Consider the following 25,825-nt stretch of genomic DNA (forward strand, 5'->3'; position numbering starts at 1 on the left):
GAACATTTTAAGTACACAACGTTCTCGCGCTGGAAATCCTTTGAAAATAAAAGTTTCACGCACAAACTGTATTGATGTCGAGATTGAGTGTAAAACTGTTCTATCTATTAAGCCTTTTTATTCGAGATAAAACTGTTTCATGCTGAACACGCAGTGAAACAGTGTTACAAAGACGCGGACATGTTTCCAATGTTCTAGTGGTATTATCAAATCAGCCAATGCAGTCAATGAAGTGTATTCATCTGTACTTGGCCGCGGGAAGTTTTATTTGAATTCTATTGGACGCTAACAAAGGTCACGTAAGGTGAAAATTTGGCGTAGTCAGCTCCGCCGAAAAATATTTGACATGATACATATAGGATCTGGCACGAGTTGTCATATCATACCATATTTTATTAAACGAGTTCTGGAATGTTGTTAGTAAACGAGCCTTTGGCGAGCTCACTAACGAATTTCCTTGACGAATTTAATAAAATATGGAATGATATGACAACGATTGTCAGATCTTTTTTTATCACATGCTTTTAAATGAACAAATTAAATAAATATTTACGCAAACATAATGATAAATCCCAAATGTTGTTTACATTTCGGGACGTCATTTGACGTTGTAACGTCATTTCAGCAAAATAACAAAATGCGATTGGTCAATAAACGAAAACTAAGCCAATGAAAACGCTGAAAAATGTTGTATTACACATGTGTAATAAAAAAAATTGTAATGGTTGTATTACATGGGAAACAGGGTATAGCATGTGATAAACACATACACTTGCTAAAAAGCAAAACAATTCTGCTTTAATTTTATTTCAAAGAATCTTGGCAATGTAATTCATTCAAAGCGGCCGACGAGCACCATTTCTACGTAAACATGCAATATTTCTTTGAAATAATTCCTGATGTATGGTGCAGCTTGAAAGTTATCGTCTGGAAGTAGCATTATTGATGTGCCGATAAAAATTCTATTAGTTGAAGGTCGGACCAGACAAACCGCTGTTCATGTCTTATGCATACGATGGTAGATTGCAGTCGATTGTTACCACAAAAAGAACAAGATATTAAACATTAGTTATTGTCATTGTAAGGGCTAATATGCGCAACTTAAAGCTGAGCATCCAATTTATATTAAGATAACGAATTTTAACTATATTGTGTAAAATATTTGTATTGTTTCTGTAATAAATTACCAGACTTGACAATATACATTTGTGTACACTTTTTTACGTAAAATATTTCCTCGTGATCACAATAAAAATGAACAAATAAACCCTCAACATTTGTTATGCCTAAAAAAAGAAATTTGTCTGTAACAAATTAAAATTCACAATGAATTACTGAAATTGAAGATAAACTCAATTTAAAACAACTCGTCTATTTATGTAAAACTATTAATACGTCTTTGTGTTCATGAATATGCCCTGGGTTCAACTTGATTTAAATGGTCGACAAAATATACTTTTTTAGTTTATGTGCGACAATATTGGGTGTAATTAATGATCAAATGATCACAAATGAAGCACTACGCTTGAAAACTAGCAAACATTAAACATTGTTATATAAGATGTCTTGGAAGTAAAAAGCTTCTTCTCACAATTGCATTCAAGGCGCGTGCTTGTAGAATAAAAGCAGTAATTCTGATCTTGGAATCACATGTTTATTGGTTGGACTCAATTGTGAGTAGCTTGTGCTGCATCAGTGAACAAATATATAGTCACAATTTGTTATCTTAAAATTTATTAAAAGCATACCCTTTCTATTTTCGAAACAATAATATATGTTCGTAATGTGTTCATGTTTTGCTACAGAAATAATGTATGAATCTGATGTTAATTATAACTGCGTTTGTAGAAGCGTCGCAAAAGATTTCTGTATTTTATTGTTGGCACATATTTGCACATTTTTTCCTATCAAAACTATGTTTGGTGATAATTTTATTTAGTAAAATGGAATTTAAGAGTTAAGCTAATACTGATGATGGTTTTCATTACAAAATATGTTTACAAATTAATAACGTTCTTTTAAAGTTTCAAACATGCAAACGTTTAATCAGTATACCAATCAAAATGTATTCAAATGTTGCAATTATGCATGCAGTTAATATAAAAATAATAATATAATTAATATGATGTAAATAATAGTCAAATAATACTTATTGACAATAATATGATGACCTGTAAGCTCTTTGTACAGTTTATCATGGCCTTCTTAAAAATATGTCAAAAAATAATCAGTATTGTTTATAACAACGTTTGTACATTGCTTGCTTTCCGACATCATTAATAATTATAAAAAATGTCATAATTTTGCGAGTTGGTTCAGACAAAATGTGCCGATGTTATTTAAGAGTTTCTGAACAAGTATTTTTTATAATTATCCTTTATAAAGAGGTATTGGAAACTCGGGCATAATTTACGTCCGCAAATTAGGTTAGTTTATTTGTTTAGTTATTTCATATGATAGAGCTTCATTTTATAATCAAAATTTGTAAATACTTTTAGCAGTATTGCCTATTTAGTTTTAGTATTTTCAACAGGAAGTTATACAACTACGAACTACCGATTTCCGCCGAAGCAGTTTACCGCTATACCATATCTTTGCATCAATGTGCACATAATCATTTTGTTTGTGGTAATAAAATGATGACTATAATCATATGTATATGTGCGTTCTGATATGTCTTGTTTCTTTCAGCAATAAGGTTGCAGTTTACTTAAATGGTAATAAAATAATTTATTCGCATCTTACATAATTTGTTGTTTGAATTTCTTATTTGTTTTGACTATTTTGTTTATAACTATTTGAACTCAGTTTAAGCATCTCGAGTTTTTATTTTAAATTCATTAAAATGTCGTGCGTTAAATTCAATTTTCTTGATCTTAAACTCTCTATGTTGTATAAAGGGATCATTTTAAAATCTGCAAATAGTTAAGTTGCTTCGATGGTAACTGCGTATGCCATTTGTTTTTTTTTATTATAAATATGATTACATTTTGTTATTTGCTTTGATAGCCCTTGCTAGCTTTACATGTATTTGCTGTTGAAACCTGATATCTAACTTACCATCCGCACGCTGCTTGTAATCTGATAACAGTTATAGGATGTTATTTGTCTGAAATGTGTGTGGTCCTTTTTGTTATACCTTATAATATCACATTTTCTATTTTTTTCCCGTATATGTTACGTGTTTTACATCTTTGAACCTTTTCGCAAAGCGATTTATCGGTTCAGATAGGAACTTAAACAGATACTCGCGTTTCTTTGATTCTTCTTTATCTGTGACCATCTCGCGATATTCTTCCGCGCTATCCGTTTTGATTTCCTAACAAACATGCCTGCATCTGCGGCAGTGAAAGACGGCAAGGGTGATAATAATATCATAACAACTGAATGCGTTATATAATCATTAATTATATTTTTGTGTTTTTAACTTAGGTTTTATTATAGATGTTCTCTTAAGTGGTGAAATAGTCCCAGATTACGTGGTGTTAGGGAAATGGAAATTTGAAATAAGCCCCTCGAAGTGTCTTCACGTGTCTATTTACGGGAGCAAATATATACTTTGACTCCGATTTTGGAATAAAACGGACGTTCTTATTGGTATATTGCGTCTTATGTTTGCCTTTATAAACGTGAGTTGTCTCTGTGGTGTTTATCTGGAATTGAAAACACATGTTTTGAAAAGGTATTTTTCCATCAGGACATTACATTCGTTTTGTTATAGGTTATCGGTATTCAAACGCCATATTCATTAAATGATGATTGCAAATAGTATATTTTATATCAATTGGTTCTCATTATGCAATTGCCATAAAATTTGCTTTACTTTCAGAAAGTTTAAAAAGGGTACTGTTCTTGTTATTTTGTCTAAACTTTCCCTATAACATGTTCTGGATGCGAAAAAGTGCACACACATCACGACATTTGAGTTTGGTAACACTCTCATTAAATGTAAATGGGGTGTGTCTATGTTATTAAACTTGCGATTTATGCAAGGATGTATTCGATCTAGTATGTTATTTTATATCGCTTTAAATATACACAACGAATTTTACTATTCCGGGAACAAACTTTTAATTTAAAAAATCTCATGATTTCATTGTTTCTTGTCTGGTCAAACTATTAAAATGAGACGCAAAGGATTTTTTTATAAATTATTTTATTAGTAATGAACAAGTATAAATAAGCTTTGACCACCCGATATTTGGGTAAATTATATACGTATAGAAATAATGTATTTATGTTTATAAACACACGTTTGGTACAGTGGGTTTATTTGACACGATAAATGAGCACACTAAAAGCAACATCATCTGTTGTTTTTGTAAAACATAAAAACAATTCTACTTTGCTGAAAATGTATGATTTGTAGAGTGATATATAATCGGTTATCCAGTAATACAAGAAAAACAATGTGTTTCAAATTAATAATAAGTTTTTATAAACACATATAGTAAAAGCCCTCGAAGCCACATGACATAGATGCGTTCATCACATCCTCTTATTCTTTATATACATAAAAACAGGTAACTATTAGTAAGATTGCAAACGATGCAACATTATTTAACGCAAAATAACAGTTCACAGACGAAAATCACGTGACTCTTCATTTAGCACTTGATGACCTTCAAATAGCGAAGTACAAACAACGTATTTGTAAGAAATCAACAATTCACTTACTATTCCCACATAGACTGAAAAAAAAATGTTTGAATCGCCATAGCGATGCTCTTGACTTATATTGACACTGACCTGTTTAGAAAAACAAAATATATTCTTAAACTATGAACATTTAAAACTTCTACGAGTAAAATTTTATTTCAGATTCAACAATGTCGTTAAAAAGTTCGCGAACTTCATTCATGTTCGATTCTTTGAAGGTCTTCACAAAATCCAAGACCTCTGTCACACACTGCTTCTCCAAAAGGCGCACAGTTGCGTGTATTTTTTCACCAACCGGCGTTTTGGACTCCATGATTTCTCTTGCTTTCTCGTGGGCGCGAAAAAGCGCGTGACGGCGATCGACGGAAGTTTGGAACGTGGATCTCGGCTTGTCGGCGGAGTTGGACGAGACGGTCCATTTACCGATGTCGGGGTTCTCGCAGAACATAAAAGGTTTAAATATGGAGAATTTCGTGTTTGGGGTTGCCGTAAACCAGTGGCAGACTGGGGCACCGGACGTGGGCCGAGGGAGAATTGACACCTGACTGCCGACGGTGAGTAGCTCGCCTACGAAGTTAATGCTACTTTCTTCGTTGCGAAGAATTTCAAACACTTTATTTATATCGACCTTTCCTGCAACATAGCTTTTGTTCATTTATTGCATAGTATACAGATAATTTAATACCACTAAATTACCAAAATGTAGGATTTTTTAAGCAAATATGCGATTTCATAACAATTACTTCATGAACTAGAATGTTTAATTATGAATTATTTTTGGCAAAATTACTTATGAAACCCTAACTACAATGCCATAGAGTTGTTCTAAAAAAAAAAAATATTGGGGGAAAAGATTTCAGAATAATTTACCGTTATTTGTGCTATTCAAACAGTTGACAATGTAGTTAAGTCTGTGTTCTGGCGTCTGTTTCTCTGATAACGATATACCACCGTATTCAGAAGAAAACGCCTTTGCAAAGTCGATAGGACCGTCTTCCGCTTTCCAAAAGCCGCCATTTATGGCATAAGCAGAAATGTCAGGTGATGTTATATCCGCATTTGTTCCAATAGTTAATTTGCTTGTTGTTGCAAGCACGCCAGCTGAATAAGTAACGGTGATACCAAATATAATCAGAACATTTATAATCGCAATGCACAAAGTATAACTTTCAACAGCAAGGTATTTATATTTAAAGAATGACAATTAATTGTAATCAGATATCACTAATGAAATGAACCTGAAAAAACAAACCAATCTATAATAAATGTGCACATGTACACATGTATATGAAAGATAGATCAGATCTAATCACACTCGAAAGATTTAAACTAAACTATACTTAAGTAGTTTAGTTTGTTGTTTTCACGAACACTCACCGTTAACTTTACGCGCAGCCCACAGTTTTCCCGCAGTTTCCACAATCCATGCTTCATGTACATCGGCTGCTACAAACGCACTGTGATGCAAACATGTATGCATTGCATAAATATAGACGCTGAATTCAGTTAGAAACAAAGTTATATACAATACAATGATCAACAGCATTAAGCTTTAACACCATTATCCGGTTGTTTTCACGTTTTGTTTCGGTGCAATTTTAATATGTTAACATTCTTTTAAACAACAGACAAAGGTTTTCAGACCAAATGGGCAACCTTATATAAAAGCAATTATTAATTAAATACATAGAAAGGCCGCTGTAAACTCAATGACACCAAAACATTTCATATCCATTTCGACATTTACTTTTATTTATACTATATTTAAAATATTTATTTTCGAAAAACGAGTATTATTTAATGTAATGCCTTTAGCGCTTTGATTTAACCATATTCAAGCAAACTCATTTAGACCTGTGGTAGGTCCATTGACCGAAGTTGTGATCCTCGCAGCATATCCCACCCTGCCCATGTGCGGCTAGTAGACTGGTCACAACATCGACTACCTCCCGTGCTGTAGAGCTCCGCTCCAGCGCTAGTCTTTGATGACACAATAGGTCAGTATATAAACTATATATTTTACCGATAACAATTTATATAAAGATTCTCAAAAACTATGAATTGTCAATATTTCGACAGTGCGTGACATCAAATAAAAATAAAATGTTGCCTTATCACGTGGTAATGTTTATAAAAAATTCATCTAAACCCGAGTTATTAACTTCGTGTGTATTTTTACAGGGGGCTTATTTCGCTTCTGATTTGATTATGTAATAAACACGGCCCCTTTTTTTGAGAGAAACGTGATAATGGATAATCGTATTGTAGAAAAAAGTAGTACCTGCACAGCACAGAATAAAGTATTTGTAATAATACACTTATAAAATAAATAAATATTAAGAAAAACAGTTGATTAAAAACAAAAACATTTGTCGGCATTCGACCCATGACCTCTGGTTTCAAAAGATTACACGCTGACCACTAGGCCATTCTGACTGTCTAACTGTGTTTACCGTCACCTTTTGTGAGATGCGTATTTTCCAAATTAAAGATGAACACATTTACGACGCGTTCTAACTTATTCCATAACGATAATATAAACAATATGCCTATGCCTATGATATTTCATAATAATCAGTTTTTCTTTCCGTTTTCGTAATGTAAAGTAATGTCGGTATGCAACTAATGGTATAAATGTGAACACTGTCATTTTATCAATCTGTGTTCACACCCGTTAGATGTTCCACTTACCGTACAAAGTCGCATCCAATCAATTTTTCCTCGTGATCCCCAGGATGACAGAATTTGGTCCAGACGGCGGTGCAGCCTACACAGACACCTCGTTCATTAGCTCCCATTTCGGCGCCCCAACACCAAACGGGCTTACTTAAGATAACAGCATATGTATGGGGGACTTGGTCTATTTCAATAAAGGTGCACTGAAAAAGAAATTAAAGTTTTACATTAAGATTATCTGCAACTCTTAGTTATATCAGCAAACGCATACATTGCTTACACTATGATTGCATACCCGATTTGACTGAGGTATTATTGTTCGCGTTATGGCATTCTTTATGGCATATTTATATTCGTAGCAATACAATTTACAAATTAAAGAAATGTTCAATACTGAATCCGTCTTGTCTGCAACACAAATAGCATACATTCCCCATTTTGAGATGAGCACACTAACAGTTGACCACATTGTCAAATATCATCAAACAATATGTTTTTAAAGATGTGATGGATATACTATTTTGCTGTGCTAATTTTTAAATATGACAAATACTAGACACAATTTAATGCACATTCGAGAAATGACCATAATAAACAAAATTTCGCAAGATATTTCGCTAAAAATGATACCGTTAATGGCGTCCTATTAATATTTAAGAAATCAAACTATAGTAAAAAAAACACAAATATAATAAAATAAAATAAAATAATAATAAAATAATTTTATTTGTGCACATAACATAATACTACAATCCATATGATCAGTTATTAACAATTCAGAAATATCACAGATAGTCACCATCATAGATAATAATACACATATATATATATATATATATATATATATATATATATATATATATATATATATATATATATATATATATATATGCATATACACATCGGAGATTGTACGGAGTTAAAACGACTTAGCTTCAGGATTTCTTTTATGTAAAAAGCTTTAAAAGCATCAGAGGCTACATGAAAACAATTTGGAGCAGCTGGAAGTTTGTCTACCAAGACGGCGGCTACCGTGGTAAAGAAATGATTAAAATAATCAGCTATATTTAAAGCTTCAAAACAAAGACGGTCTTTTATTTTAAGGACAACATTTGGTGAAGATTTACTTGTGTCACTATATCCTAATGATTTTAAATGAGCCCAGATTGATTTTGGATTGTGTTTACTTTCTTCTAGCTGCTCGTGGATATAGGTTGCGTTTGCCTTTTTAACTGCCTTTTGGACTTTATTTCGATAAAAACAGAATTGTATATAAAATTCTTTTTCCCCATATTTCTTGAATTTAAACATATATTGATCTCTATTTTTTATTAGATCTAAAATGTGTGAGTCAATCCATGGTTCTGTTCGTTGTTTTAAGCGCACTTCTTTAATTGGTGCAACCTCATTCAAAACTGATAAAAAAGTGTCTCTAAATATTATCCAAGACTCTTGTGTAGATTCGGAAGTAAACATTTTATCCCAATACTTTTGTTTTAACTTTGTGGTAAAATCGTCGGCATTATAGTTCTTCGTGCATCTAACATTGACAGTGTTATGTTTAAAAAATTTCCCTTTCGTCACTTTCCTAGTACAAAAGATCGGAAAGTGATCGCTTAAATTCAAAGGAAGTACGCCAGACTGAGATATCTTATCTGTATGACTAACTAGAACATGGTCTAATAAAGACTGAGTGGTGTCTGTTACTCTTGTAGGATCAGTAATCAGTTGTGTAAGAGTGAATAAGTTAAGCAATCGACTATACTTAGAAAGAAGACTGTTCTTTTTCTTCAACTGACAGATGTTAAAATCACCCAAAATGAACCATTCTATATAACTTCTAAGTTTGGCTAAAACATTTTCAAATTTTTCAATAAAGTTATTTTGATCTGGTGGTCTAAAACATGAACTAATTAAAAGTGGTTTGGTTTTCGCAAGGTATAGTTCTACCCATACAGCTTCAATTGTGTCGCTTTGGAGTTCAGGTTTTTCCGAAAAAGCAATATCTTCACGTATATATAGACACACTCCGCCTCCAGATCTGTTTCTATCGCGGCGAACAATATTAAATCCAGGAATAGCCACCTCATTGTTGGTGACTGAGCCATCCAACCAGATCTCAGATACTGCAATCACACTTACTTTGCACTGTGCAGCAAATAGTCTCAATTGATCGATTTTTGAAAGTAAAGAGCATGTGTTGAAATGAACAAAATGCATCCCTTTCTGTCTGAAAGCGTCGAATTGATCGAAAGACTCAGTTCTCGGTTGATCTTTTTCGAAGTAAATGGTACCGGTAGGGATTTCATTTGAATCCGTCGATGAGCATTCTCCAGGAAGAAGTTTCAGACAACACTCGGTGCAATAAAAGACGGTTTTAGTTGAGGTCGATAATGCATCGAGTACAGACCATTTGATATGAGTTTTTGAATGACAAGTGGCACAAGTAACAAACTTGCTTGTTGCAATGACACCCTTCAAACATACTGGACACGGGAACTTGGGCTTCCGCTGCTTACGAAGTGTCGAAACACCTGTAGAAGGTCCTGGATTGGGTTCAACGTCGCCTGATATCATTAGACAAAGAATGGCGATGTTTGCTGTATATGGTCTAAATACAGAAACTATGATCACTGATCGAGCTTTTGGATCAAAATGATGGATGTCAATGTTTATAGTCTGTGATTTTGTAATAAGAAGACCACATATAGAAATGAACTCGTTGCGTTGACTGCCATTTATAACAAACGATCCTGCATCCGCCGTTAAACTAGGTAAAATGTTTTTGAAAGCCTTTCTAGTCCGCTATTGACGATGACGAACTGTGCGAATGCAACAGCTAATATATTGATGACATTCATTAAGGTTTTGACACTTATGCGCTTATGTAGATTTATTTGTCGATAACGCCGAGGTATGCAGCACGGAATCCTCGTGTATAAAGATAGTACCTGTAGATGCCAAATCACCGGTATCGGTCGGGTCCCTCTGTTGATGTATTTTGCTCACGTTAGAATCACTTTCTTTGCTGTTTCTTTCTTTTATATTGTTATTTTGTGATTTTGACGTTGCGCTTCATTATATTCCAGCATAGAGTCCAATATAAATCACATTCGCGCATATAATCCAGGTAGTTGTCCAATTCAAATTTAATACATGTATAATTTGGTGAATTTGCTGTATTTTTATCCCGTCTGAATCCAAAAATGTGTATTTTACATTTGAAAATATGAATTATTTATTTTATTTTAAAAGAATAAAAACGTTGTTGATGTTAACCGGACGTGCTTTTGTTGCCCATATATTTTATTCAAACTTAAGTAATCAAACTTTGCCTATAAATTCATTTGATTCTAAGTTTTTTAACAAATGGGATAAACGATATTGGTGTGGGGACAAGTTCATTTTCAAATTAAACACATTAATTTATCAAATAATGCATATCTGTAAGTTAATACAATTTAACGGCTCAAAGGATACGGCATTTATAGAAAGTTATCAATGAAAAAAAGTTAATTTGTTCAAGTTGTGAATAAAATGACTAAAGATATATACTGTGTATTTTTTAAATCGTGAATTGTGGTTTTATACTAAAACATGACTGGTCTAAATTAAATATCTTTCCTGTAAATTATCATACTATATACATCTAGCGCTGCACAATTTTTCTTTCCTGGAACATTATAATTTTCAGACTACTGATAATAAATACATGAATTATATTTAAAGTTTCCCTTCTTATCTTCAAACTACATATGGACTATTGTTTTATATCACGTTTCTAGTTATAAAAACAAAAACAGTGGAGAAAATGTTAACCTTTGTTACCTCGATCATGTGCTTAATTACGCTTTCCCGAACTTCTATAGTGAAACAGAAAACCCTTAAACATCTGAAGCTTTTGTTTACCTGGCACCGCCGAAGGGTTATAACCATTAATCGGAGCATACAGCGTATAAGACCAAAACCACATGCTTAAACAATACAATAATGATGAGCAATTTCCTGTTCCCAAAACTGTATTGTACTAAAATTCTTTAGCTTCAAAGACATTTTTTTAGCACACACACAAGTATTCATTCTCTTTAATAGTTCAGTCGACCTTATTTCTTTCGAACCTTTGCGCACAATTAATATGATATTTTTATCCAAGAACTTGAAAATCCGATGGTGTAATGCTTTTAAAAGATAACGCTTGTGGCATACCGAAAATAACACAAATTAATTGCAAATGTCTTCAGTAAATTAAGTCAAGCGTTTTGATCGTAAAGATTTTAATCAGTAAAATTAATTACTGAAATACATACAATTTTGAGTAAAATAATGCCAATCAATTTAAGAACCTAAATTATGTATATTAACGTTTTAAAGACTCGAAGACTCGAGTTTATTTAACAAATTAGCTGTGGAATGAAAATATAGAAAGTTTCTGGGCCCTGAACACTAAATACTTACATGGACTTTTGTCCCCGATGGATAGTCTGCCGGAGGGTAGTACACGACCTCCTGCACTTCCGTCGGCGGTCTGTCGGCGTTCTTTGCAAAAATCACTTCGCCGTCGGCAGTAAGTGGGGGAAACACGACCAGAATGTCAGACATGGTTCCTGCCACAGACATAATGTTTATGAACCTATTAAACGAGCTTCTGTTATAGAGTTAAAAATTAAAGTGTTATCCTCGAAGGAATTCCATAACAAGCTGGTTATGAGGTTCTATATTTTAAGACACCTGTGTTTTTTTACAGAAAACATTCTTATTTATATCATACAACACACGTTTAATGTAAAACAAAGACATGTTAACATTGCTACAAAAAATAATAATGTGTACTTTTCATTTGCATATTTAAGTGTGTGTTTACTCCCAAATATACATTCTAAAAAAGTGAGCGATTTTCCCGTACCATTACATTTAACAAAAGTTACTGCATGCATTACTACTAGTCATGCATATTTTGAATAACTGCGCATGTGGCATGGTTGCACAAAGAAAACATTTGCTGTAAAACTAGTTAAAGATATGATATTCGGACAGGAGTTTTTTTTTAGTGGAAATCGACCTTAGCTGTTCAATTAAAAGAGATAACGGAATTTAAAATAAATCACCAACGCACGAAGCAATTGTCTTCCGAGAATAGATTGTAAACCGTTATCTGATTAGTTTAGCCGTTTATCGCCAAAAGCCAACGCGTTGATGAAACTTGACATCAGGAACACAGCGTGAGTAATTTCTCTGATTTAAGCACATGTTCAACTGGAGCGTCAATAAAGCATTTTGATGATACAAAGCACCAATGTTTACACGCAATCATTATGACGAAAAATGCATGAAGTAACGTTTTAAACTCAAGAGAACTATGATTGCCATAAAGCACTCACCATTTGTTGAAACGGAACAGGGTTACATATTGGTAATATCAAACATAATACCCTGATAAAGTTTTGTGTAGATTTAATCATAAATATGGAAATACTAGTAGCTTGATGTGGCTTACAGATGTGGCTGACTACGGTTTTTTATGATTTGACCTGTCGAGCTAGTTTTTACGCATATGATCCGGATACGAATTCGGCTTAGATATTGTCAAGATAACATCCTGACGAAGTTTCATCGATTACGTCATAAATGTGTCATCTAAAGTGGTGATACTTCTTTCAACGATATTACATGATGATCCAGTTTTTAGATACATGCGACGAATGAAACTCGGCTTATAGGTTATCATTAAGAAAATTATTTCGAACAAGTTTCATCACTATTAAATTTACAACCATTATTTTATTTCCTTTCGAAATGAACACAAAAATGTGCTTAAATGAGGGGATAAATAGAATACCAGGTAAATGTTGAACACAGATATGTTTAATTAGTCGGCAAGTGGTCTCGATTGCCTAAGCCTCGCTAAACATTTATTCAACGTTAATCTAGCATTTTATACATCGGGTTTTTCTATCTAAATGTTTAAATTTAACTACAGAAAGTAGCTGAAATCAAAATTAAAACATGACATTAATAAATGTAAATAAACAAAAAGACGTCACTGCACTTTATGCGTAATGTGTTTTTCAATAATGTTGAAAACGCAAAAAAAAAACAGATGCCGTGTGATCCCAATTTTGCGCCCGTGTTATTTCAATTATGCGTTCATGAAGATGGGAAAAAAGTGCATGAAATTTGCCTTATCACTTCTGAAACAAGCAAATACTTCCATTTTCTTTGTTCGATCGTTCATATGAATACGTTACAACGATATGTTTTCCAGTAGATGCCTTGAGTATATACCAGTACGATCTTGCTATAATGCGATACAATCAGCGACAATTGCGATATTCATTTATTTTGATACGCGGTTTACTGAAATTTTTACTTTATTGTTACGCTTAGTTGATAGAGCAAAACTATATGCCGTTAATGGTTTATGAATTTGTGACTTTATTTAATCGAGCGGTGTTATGCCTTTATCATATGCAAGGTGAACGGGTCAAAAGACAGCGACTACATACAATACAAAGCATAACTCAAAAAGCATGCATACTAAATAATATCAATGTCGAAATTATTCTATTGCATTTATGACAAGGGTTAATTAGGCTATTTTAACAATCATTCTAAAGCTGATAAATTTGCAAGGGCAAAAGTTAGGTTTGTATATTCTAACCGTTTTCATATGGGACATAAACAATGTATTGTCCCCTTATTGTTCGTTTAACAAGTGATGGCTAACTACAAGAACTAACATTCAATATCGCGCTGTTACGATTCGAATCACATCAACACGCCGTGTTTGACAGAAAAATACTCCACGCATTGGTTTCACCTTATTACAATACCAAAACAACAAAACACATGAAATTGCGTTATTTGTAAACAGGTTGTACATACAAATAGCATAACTAGAACTGAAGAACACTTCTTTCAAAACCAGCCTTTCACAAACTTATGATAAATATTTTTTTATCAAAGGTGTTCAGAAACGCACTAAAAAATAAGAAATACCTTATATTATTAATTAATTAAAGTGAAGACGGTAAGGTCAATCATATATATTTTAACGGATAAGTCGTTTACTAGATAAGCAATATACACAATGTTTAAATATATCCGAACAGGTTATACCTGCTGTTAGAATAGAACATCACAGAGACAACTAACATTCATAAAGATAAACATAAGACTCAACATACCCTCAATAACGTCCGTATTATTCCAAAATCAGTATTTTTCCCAGTAAATAGACACACTCGGACTCAACTACTGGGCTTATTATTAATTGCCATTCCTATATCAACAAATCACCTATGACTATTTCGCCACTTAAGTGCACAAAAATAATAATCAAAAATAATTTTAAAACTAATCAAAATAATTAATGATCAAATAACGCATTTCGAGAAACAACCAAGCATTCTTTATGATATCATTATCACAGCACATCACCCCTTCCGTCTTTTATTACCCGAAATGCAGGAAAGCATGTGGTTGAATCATAACAAATAGCGCGGAAGTGTTTTGCGAAACCGTCACGGATAACAAGGTATCAAAGAAAATACGAGTATCTGTTTAAGTTGCTGGTTGAACTGATAAAGCACTCTGCGAAAAGATTCAAAGAAGAACATTATGTTCTCTATGGGAGGAAACCTTTAGAAATATTAACGATAGCAGGTTGAAAATTGAAGCACACCCATTTAAAACACACATTTCAAAAACAGCAAGCTTTCATTTCAGCACATGACTTTAGTTAAAACAGTAAATAAATGTTTAGTTATCAAGATCAATCGATGCAAATAAAGAAAATTAATCATATTTTAAAATTAACAACACATAACAAAAACATAAACTATTTCAGCATTTAGATTTTCAATCAACCCGTTTAAATAACATACCAAGTTTAAGATAAAAAGAATTAACTTCAACGTATGGAGTTTTTTTCCAAATACACCGACGCGCGACAGCTGAATTCAAACAGGTTCAAACAAAATTATCAAAACAAATAAGAACAAAAAATAATGTAATTTGCATGTTACTTTTTGCACTGTTATAAAAGTCAGTTGGTATGGTATTGCCAGCATGCAAATATAATGTATGCCATCATTTTATTAATGAAAACGAAATATGATGTGAACATTCATGAAATGCCATCGTAAATCGGTTAACTATTAGTTGGGATTGTAAATTTGACCAGTGTTTGCAATGCATCTTCAATGTTTATACAGAATACATGTATAAAACTCTTAAATAACGTCGGCAAAAGTTTCATCTGGAACAACATCGAAACATTATCACAGTTCTCAATACATATTTGCAGTTAAAACGCAATTAATATATGAACGTTGTTTCAAAGAGTGATGCTTTATTTTTTTACATCGTTTACATCGTATGAACCAGACCATGACAAGATGTATAAGTACTACTAGAGCAATATAAAGAAGTGAAACTCCAGCTGCTGGAGCAGTATTGAATTTTCATTAAAAACAATTAGTTGGTCCTTTATTTAAGGCAAGTGACCGATTGCCAAAACAGTACAAAACAGCACAATACAGCACAATACAAACCAACATAAACACAAAAGTTGAAAAAAAAGCATCATATTATTTCACTGTGTGTGCTATTTTAAACAGCATATCAATAATTAATATATTATTATATGAACCACATGCACGAAAGTACAAATGCATCATTGCATTATCCTAAATACACTGTAGATTGATACACTGATACAACGTCTGCATGTTTGAAACTTTAACACGGTATAAACATATGTGTAATGTTAGAGAACATAAATTATCGCTAGTCCATTTCCCTTTCATTTAAGAGGGGTTCTAAACATGGATTTCGTTTATGAGACTTGGATGAAATAAGAGCCCTCTCTTCAATTAAAAAACTTTGTGAGGCGCTTCTGCAAACGATATTATCATTAATATCAGATTCATAAATTATTTCTACACCAGGCAATTATTTAAAAATAGATTATGGTTATAAAAATGACAACAGTATGCTTAGCATAAAAGCTTACACTTTTAACAATTTATTTGTCATAAGACTTATGTATAGTTGCTACAAAGTAAAACAATGCTTGTTTAATTTCGTCTTAAAGATTATTGGTACTTGAATTCATTTGAAGTGGACAATGGACAGTGCTTATATATAAACAGGGAATACTTATTTCAAATGATTCGTATGATGCATCTCATCGTCTGGAAGTTGAACTATTGATGTCTCGCTAAATATTATGTTAGTTAAAGGTCAGAACAGACAAATCACAGTTCATGTTTTATGCATACGAACTTCCTTATGGCTTTGTTTTGTTAGATTGAAGTCAAAAGTTCCGCATAAAGAACAAGGCAAAAAATAAGATTAATTGTCATTTTAACGGCCGTAAAGCGCAACTTGCAGGTGAGCATACCATGTTAAACATAAGCATGTTAAGTATATATTTTCTTATAGAATGATATTGTGTCTGTCATAAATTACAAGATTTGACGATTTATGTATACATTTTACGTAGTATAATGTAATTATCAAATGAAAAAAATCACTAACATGTGACATAAATAGAAATGTGTGAGTAACGAGTTAAAATTAACGACAAATTTCTGAAATTGAACGTATGAACAATTAAAACTCGTCTATTTATGTAGAAAAATTAATACGTCTGTCTGTTACATGTATGGGCGTGTCCTGGTTTTAACTCGATAAAAAGGTTGAAAAATGGATTTTTTGGTAAATTTGAATTTAACGATTTCCTTTCCAGCTTATTAGTGTGGACAAAGGAGAAAACAACCATAAGAAGACAACTCGAAGACTTGAGAAATGTGGTTTGAGGTCATTTTCGAGTATGCAAATAATAACAAATAAAGCACTACGGCTGGATCATTAAACATGAAACATTATAGATGTCATGCAAGTCGATAGCTTTTGCTCACAATGGCATTCTGGAAAGCATTAACATTTACATTACGCGTCAATGTGTATGTATATTCGTAAGATGTCGTTAAATTAATCTTTCAATTAGGCTATTTGTGTCTGGATACATTAAACAGGCATACATTTCCGACTTACTAATTAATATATAATGGACAATCGATCAACCTGCACCAATTATCTCATGTTACATAAGGAACGAAAAATGACGTCAAACGCATTTGGGATCAATGGGCATTTGTACTAAGATTCATTCCAGAATTGTGCCTAAAATCTCCATATTCAAAACACATGTTTCTGAAATTCTCAGCACATATTTCCTGCATATTATCAACGAATTTCCATTAATGCCTATGTGCGGCTCCAAGCAATTGCGATGACGTACGATTTATACAGAAAATTGCATAAACATCGAAACAAATTTGTGTTTGACAAAGCAGACATTATTGATTGCTGCAAAAACATCCATGTGTATAGTATACAGGTATAGAGTCTTGTATTAGTATCACCAAGAGTTCGCTCTAATGGATCTATAACATTTTGAATTGAATGTACACGCAGAATGGTCGCTGATTTGTGCTGCAATAAAAAATAATTATCGGGTTGCGATTGTTAAAGACAATAAAGCAAATTTTGGGATAAAACTTCTCATAAGCAGCACAGCTTGTGCTTCAATTCGTGTTTTACTAAATTGAAGCCCCAGCACTCATGTTGTTTTTTGTCATTACAGCATAGTTAAAGTGCAGTGTTTATGATGAACAACTTCTGTTGCAGCTCTCTTGAGTTCTCTTTTATAACTTATTACGTCATTGATCATAGTTACTCCATAATTTATTTGACTAAAAACTTGTTATTTCTAATGCAATGAATTACCACTGACAACCTTTTCTCTGTGTGATCGTTTTTATTGCTATAGCAAAACGAGGCCAGGAACTCTGTTCACATTCGTTACTTGTGCCTGACTTTGTGTATCAAGTAAATGTATCAAACATCTTGCTGAAAGTACAAAACCAACGATATAAATAGTAATTTATGTGCATGTGCACATGTATGACCTTAAACTTTGCATCGACAGTGAATTAGTTTCTGAGTTCATCTTATACGTTCAGTAACTAGCATACCGATTGGCTATTTTAATGTCTAAACCTTTCAAGTTATAACGAATCGATGATGAGTAACTTTGCTCTGCTCCCTTTGCATACAGTTCCCATTATATATTATAAATATGATGATTAAAATGCAGATTGCTGCTTAATAATGTTTATATCGAATCAAACGTCTGATAAATAACTAGTCGAGCTATTACTGATAAAAATACGCATAAACTCTTTTAATGGTAACAAATCAAGTTTTCTGGCCAATTATTCAATCCAATTAAGCAATGTAAGTGTCAGTGTTAGAGCCAAATCACAACCAATCGCAATCGCGACGCATCTAGCCTCTCTGAAAAAAGATTACACACAATGGTACTTAATTAATATGTCGAACTAGCAAGAAACAAGAAACACAACAATGCAAGATTTGTAAAAATTGTATAATAACACTAGGCACAGTCTCTGTGCACACGATGAAACCAGGCATTCAAGAACTTTTTGTTAATAGACATTAGCCCTAGGTTCTTGAATCGGCGTGTTTTGTCCCTGGTAGTGAATTAAGGCTGATTGTCTTGTAGTGGTTTACTTAAGTTTATTACGAATTATTCTCCCGAAATATGTGATATATTACAATGCTACCAACTCAAACAAAATTCAGTAAATCATCAATTTAGATTACGATATTAATAATTTATAAAATAAAATATTTATTGGAAATAATCATGTATTAAACCTAAGAAGCTCAATATGAGAATTAAGCCCAGCGTAAAATTATGTTAACCTTCTTTATTGGGGTCTTCAAACCTGAATCGAAAAAGGAGACTCGAGCAAATGGAAAACATATATTTTAAAGAATATTGTCTTCAATGAGCACTTTTTGCGAATATTTTACGATATAAGAATTTAACAGTTTCCTTCTCGTGTATGAAGTGTTGCTTGCTCGGCTAATGAGTAATGCATTTTTTTCAATTGCTATATGTCTTTTAAAATACTTTACACCAAACAGGGTTTAAATGGAAATCTTCCATACCAAATTACTAAACAAACGCATTAAAATCGACTAAACAATAAGGATACAAACCTTGTTTATTAATCGAATAGGTGAGTAAATCTAGTAATTGCGCTCACAACGTTCGTGCGTACGTAAATCCAGTGAATGCACTCACCACGCTCGTGCGTACGTAAATCCAGTAAATGCCACTTACATATAGCTTGTTACTCGAAATGAATAAAAAATATCACATACAAATGCTAAATTGCTTGCAAAAATTTTGATTTATGTCCCAGTCCATCTCAAATAATGTAGTACATGTAACGAAAAGAAACGCATTGAATTATTAGCCAAGTCCCCCCTACTTTCGCCACCAGAGAGGCAGCTATGCATTGATGCGATCCCGATAACGTGCATTGTATTGTAGAAGCAAATCAAAGAGCACGCGCGTTCTAGGTTTACTAGTTTTGATGCTCTTCGCAAAATGGTTTCAAGTTTTAAGTTAAATAGGTGCGAAATAAGAGAACATTAAATAAACTTAATACATACATAATTCAGCATAAAACATACTTTGTATGAGAAATACCAAATGATGCTTATAAAGAATCTGACATGAACAACAAAAGCAAGAAATAGTATTTGAAAATTTAACACACAACACAATACACGTGTATTTAACCGATTTGCAGTGCACTGTTATTTATATGTTTGTGAAACAGCAAATGACGTAAGTCGCTTAATTTAAAGTAAATGAAAGGTATTCAGGTTAAAATACAAACTACACCTATTAATAAAATACGGATGTTTATTTGACAGAAATGTTTGCACATTTCAAATGAGCCACACAAGCACAAACCTAATGATCCGTGGGTGGATACGTATTAGCAATGCTCTTAAAGGTAAACGGTTATCGAATTATCCCTCAACACAACAAACAAGAAGGGCAATAAGAGGGCAAGGGCATACACGCATGGTGGTTGTTAAAATGCCGTTATATTTTTATTTTTATATTTTAAACACGTAAACTAACAAGGGATTCTTACTTTTAACGGTGTATGCAAACATTTTTTGTTGAGTTTTAGTAAACGTCATGTTGTGAATATTACTTTTAGATAGGCATTAACATTGATTATTTATAAATGAAATATGCATTTAAATAATATCATGCGCATCAACAACACGAGTTACTTAGTAAATGTGACTAATAGTATAACGTCAGCAAATTTGGCCGACAGTTTAGAATGCTTCATTGAAACTAAACAGGGATTTAGTCTGGAAAATAATTAATACTTTCAACAAAATAACGTGTGTTTTTTACTTCAATTAAAACACACACATCATTTGCCTTTATATAATTCATGCAATTAAAAAGGAAATGATCGAAGTATAATCTTGAAAAAAGAAGATATGTAAAGTTATTGACTCGTTAGAAAAACATCATGGAAAGCTATTTCCTTCAGAATCTACCGGGAACAAGTTTTGTATAAATGAAATACAACACGCATTTAAAGAATAATGTCCGTATACAATGCTTTGTCTGACCTTGTTAACTGTAATGTCTCCATTGACCTCTCCAATCAGCGTGTTGGAAAGCTGATGAAATACGCGACTAATGGTTTCACTCTGAAACCGGAAGAATTCATGCTGTCAAGTCTCTAGTTCGAGGTTATTGGTAAGTAGATTTGAGCAAACCTTAACTACCAATTAATTACGTTTTCAACAGTTTTTCAAGCTAATAGGAGTGGACAATGAAAAAAATATATACATAACAAGATAAGACAAGGTGATGTGAGCGGACATCATGTCTTAGTGCATTGTTCACCACAAAACAAACACTACGAACATCCGAAGTGGTTTGTGAAAGCTTAATGGATTGAAAGATGTCATGCAAGTCAGGGGTCTTCCGTTGGCTAATGCCATCTAAAGATAAAAATGGTATCTGCATAAGCTTCGCGAATAATGTCAATAAACAAGTATTTTTATTTGTATTTCCATATTAAAAGTTGAATAGATAAATTTTGATGAAACACTTTTACGCGCCGGCCACAACATAATGGCGTTTAAGTTATATTTTTCTTAAATTGTTGATATCACTTAAGCATATTTTGTCGTTAAATGACTAACATATATTTTATGTTTAATTATTTTAATTTATTTGTATATGCGTGTATTAATTGATTTATATGTAAACCTTTTTAGTAAACGTTTTTTCATGAAAAGATCTATGTCATTGTTAATAGGTACCAGCTCCCAAAACCATTTACTACAAAATAATCATAAAAAGCGAATGAAGCCAATATGTATTCCCGCTCGTGTGTCTGTGTTGTGTTAATATCAGGGTTAGAACAAATAACCGAAATGGACACTTAAATTTGTACACGGCGTAGGTTTTCGTACATGAAATACTTACCGTTTGTATTTTTATAACACTATTATTCTTAAAATTAGCTGATACTTTATAATAAATAATCCGTGACGTTAACGCAATATCTTTCTTACTGAAAGCGCGAAAACATGCTTGGGTTTATTCCAATTATATTATTATGTGTATACTAAGCTCTGCATGAAATAACTAACTTTTGTATCCAACATAATCAAATTGATAAAACATGCCGATAATACGATACACTTTGAGAATGTGAATGGAACTGACATACATTTTAATGTTATTGATGATAAAATTGCAAGGGAAGATCATTTTTTAAATGAAAACTCATTCGTATTCGATAGTTTTTATAATGGATACGTTTTGATGTTACTTTACTCAGAACTAGCTATGACAAATGCATTAATGAATGTGACAAACCCATATGCGATTTTTGTTTGTCAACTAGCTATTAAATGGAATATGTGGTGCCAATTAATATATTATAAAGTACTTATGTATGTGAAATATAAGATACCAATATTAAGTCTGACCATCGTGCAATATTGTGTGGCATACTCGCTGCAGATATCAATAGTCCCGCGGTCGGAGACATATGCCCACATCCGTCTATACAGGGCTTTGAATAAGTGACCCCAATATCAATAGCGGTCATCTACTGTCAGAGGCTAATTGCACGTGTGAAGTATCAAGCCAATCGTACTTCGTGAATTTTGTGGGATTGCAAACTGTCGTTATGATTTTTAAAATGTTAAATTAAAACAATCGACTGTAAATATATTTGATCGAGTTCGGATGAATGCCAAGCGTGTTTATATAATCAGTATACTAGGGGCAAAATTATAGAGCAACTAGAAAACTTAAAAAAAAACCACAAGTTTCCAGTGTAGTAAAAACCATCCCCATTTAAGAAAAAGTCGTTAACGATCCGTGAAGCAAATTAGTTTTATAGGATTTGTAAATAACATGTATTTTATTCTCGAGTTTACTCAACAAAATGTTGAGTTGTAATAAACAGCTTGTACGATGTATGGCTATACGACTAAGCACGATTCGTATAAACGTGATCACAAATAAACAAGATATGTGTTTGTCAGAAACACTGTGTTCCCTTTTGCGCCGCTTTGAAGCTGAATATTTGACCTTTGACCTTGAAGGATGACCTTGACCTTTTACCACTCAAAATGTGCAGCTCCATGAGATACACATGCATGCCAAATATCAAGTTGCTATCGTCACTATTGCAAAAGTTATGGCAAATGTTAATGTTGGGGCAAACAAAGACACAAACAAACCAACAGAGAGGGCAAAAACAATATGTCCCCCACTATAGTGGTGGGGACATAAAAAATATGTAGTAAACATATGTAAATATACGGTCACATTGAGATGTATGTAACATCTAAAACGTTATTCATAACTTCTTTGTTCTAAAACTTCTGATTCTCAAATCAATGATATTCCTTGGAGGACTGCTCGTTTAGTCTTATAAAAGACTACGAGACAGGCACCAATGGGTTACTTAATGAGTGTTACATGATTATAGTTATGCCTAAATCGCAGTGATGGATATGAAAATACTACGAGACGGGCCGCAAGGGGTTACTAAATGAGTGTAACATGATTATAGCAAGGCCTAAATCGCAGTGATTGATATGAACACTCGTCTCAACAGACGCGGACATAATCCAGCAGGGAAGTTTTTTCATTTCAGAGAATGTACACCGATATTGATATCGACAAAAAACAGTGTAATTAACGATATTACACTAAATGGCGTATTTCATACTTTTACTATTAAAAAAGATTCTGATAATAAAGTCAGTCATTAAAGATGTATGCCGCTTCCGAACTACTATACGGTTTTATTACCCCCGCCCAATCCACAGCGGAAATAGCTGTTGTTAACAAAAATTGATAACTGTTTCCTGTTTTGTCTTTAAACTATCTTTTTATGACAAATCTGCAAGTACTAGTATATACATGTATATGTAAGCAACAATGGACAAACAAGTCGTATTTTGTTATTTTGCATGTTGAACAAATGGATTTAAACTTTAAAAGCGAAAATGAGCGCTAATAACGGTTAGAGCTTGTAAAATGCTTATACACATGACGTTGCAACTTACCAAAAACTCATTAAACTTCTGTTTAAGAATTTTGAAATATGTAATTGCATTAAAATTAAATGTTTGTCATCGATCATGTGCATGAAAATGTAATATCCTTAAAACCATCAATACTTGACTGTAAACAATCAACTAAATATAGTTTGCAGAAATTTTCGTTGGTTTAACATTCGTACATATTACAAAGCCCGAATAGGTTTCTTCATGTATAGTGCCAAAGCGACAACATTTGATCTGCATATCGATATAGCATCAGTGCTTCGAGGAAATTGCACACATCGTTTAATTGCACAAAATTAAGCTTGTTATTTCTGATTCTCAATTCAAAAATAAACATACGTTGTAGTTTGATTGGTTGCAAAACATGCACCAATGGGTAGTTTCTCACAATATTATAAATACATGTACTATGAAACTAAGCGTTTTGAAGAAACGTCATTGAAATTTTCTGAGAAAGCACACACGCCATTAATTTCCCATTTTTCCGAGGTGACAAATGTCTGACGCCGTTAAATTGGGTTCTTGATATCTAGTTCCACACGGAAGTTGTTAAATTGATATTCAATAATATATGCGCTCCTTCAATAACGTAATGAAATATAGAGTAAAGAAACGGCACAGGAACCGTCAGTTCTTACCATAACATGTTTTTCATACACACAATTAACACTTGCCAACGAAGGAGGGTTGTTTACCATTTGTCGAATGTAACCACGGATCCGCTTGTTGTTCACTAAAAGGGAAATCCGGTTTCCTTTACGCCCATTTAAACGAGGCCGGTCAAAACATTATACTGAAATACTTTATTACTCGGCTGTTTTGCCTCCAAATAAATATCTTATACATTTTTATAACCTATACACTTAAAGTCTGGAGAAGGAAATAGCTGAGATTATCAATAATGATAATATAACTTATCGTCTGAGATTTCAAGAATGGTGATTATGTAAGCAGTGTTCACTTTGGTGGCGCGTAACTCAAAAAGCAACACAACCAAAGAATCTCTTCCTAGTCGTAATGCTTCGCTTAAGCAGGTAATTAAATTAACGCTTTTTATATACCGATTAGATTATTTCGACTTGACGTATTCACAAAATGTGTTAGCGATTAGTTGCATGTTTTCTAAGAACGCGCTCTTTTATTTCGATATTCTTTAAACATGCACTGCCAAAGGAATGTTAATTATTTCAAGTTTTCTGCCTTTATCTCTCAGCGATTTTCACAAGAGAAAACACAAACAAAAAAGGAAAATATATAGGAATCCATATCCACCATTTAAAAACGTAACATTCATATTTACACGTATGCACGTGTGCATACAATTCTAATAAGTTCTTAAATAAGAAATAAAGCAACTGATGCTGTTTGTTGTACGAAAATTATATATTGTGAATGATTTGGAGCAAATAGACTTCTAACTATTTTAGTATTTTAATCGCAATTAAAATTCGTTAATAGCATAAATGGTTTGATTGGAATTTCGGATCGTACGTTCCCTATTTTATTATAACTAAATGGAACTTTATTATTTATATATTCCCTTTAGTTCCTTAATAATCAAATAGACGATTTCACGACATATTCATCTGAGTATTAGCTGCAACGAACAGAAATAAGTTTGTGTTTTTTTTTCACAACACTTTAAACTTATACATACGCATCTACGTATTTTCAAGTTATGTAGTCTGCGTGTTAATTATCTCAAAGATATACTCATTGAAAATTCAGAATCGTCAGTCGGAGAGCAGCCTTATTTTAGCATGTGACCCTGCATGTTTGGCAAGAAACATAATGTAAAAAAGTGCAACACAAAATGAAAGTAATAGACACACAGCAACAAGTATTTAACAAAGCCCTAATGGAAAAGGAAATCAATTGTCGTCCAAATAAATCATTTGTGTAATATCTATAAAGTATGCAAGCCTCTTGTTTATCTATTCGTGAATTGAGATTAATTTAATTCATAAGT

The 25,825-nt window shown here is 32.8% G+C and overlaps 1 protein-coding gene across 2 annotated transcripts; it reads right to left on the minus strand.

Moving 5' to 3' along the window:
• Nucleotides 1-4,147: 4,147 nt before the first annotated feature.
• Nucleotides 4,148-19,738, minus strand: LOC127854418 (secernin-3-like). 2 transcript variants are annotated; one of them, XM_052389443.1, is made up of 7 exons: nt 19,432-19,738; nt 11,791-11,939; nt 7,351-7,538; nt 6,514-6,639; nt 6,037-6,116; nt 5,530-5,760; nt 4,148-5,292 (listed from the first exon to the last, which is right to left on the minus strand). In XM_052389443.1, exons 2-7 carry the CDS (start codon nt 11,932-11,934, stop codon nt 4,799-4,801), a joined length of 1,263 nt encoding a protein of 420 aa, XP_052245403.1. In that variant the 5' UTR covers nt 11,935-11,939; nt 19,432-19,738; the 3' UTR covers nt 4,148-4,798. The 2 variants fall into 2 exon arrangements, with proteins under 2 accessions (XP_052245403.1, XP_052245404.1); XM_052389444.1 differs by lacking the exon at nt 19,432-19,738 and adding an exon at nt 14,520-14,768.
• Nucleotides 19,739-25,825: the final 6,087 nt, after the last annotated feature.

This window comes from Dreissena polymorpha, chromosome 13, assembly GCF_020536995.1.
Source record: "Dreissena polymorpha isolate Duluth1 chromosome 13, UMN_Dpol_1.0, whole genome shotgun sequence".
Classification (NCBI taxonomy): Eukaryota; Metazoa; Mollusca; class Bivalvia; order Myida; family Dreissenidae; genus Dreissena; species Dreissena polymorpha.

Bases quoted from the DNA above. Each gene is read 5' to 3' on its own strand.
- LOC127854418 (XM_052389443.1), bottom strand. From the start codon at position 11,934: ATGTCTGACATTCTGGTCGTGTTTCCCCCACTTACTGCCGACGGCGAA. The intron at 6,117-6,513 runs GTCTAAATGAGT...TTTGCATCACAG, and splicing joins GGTCAATGGACCTACCACAG to TGCGTTTGTAGCAGCCGATG. The intron at 5,293-5,529 runs GTAAATTATTCT...GCTATGTTGCAG, and splicing joins TTTGAATAGCACAAATAACG to GAAAGGTCGATATAAATAAA.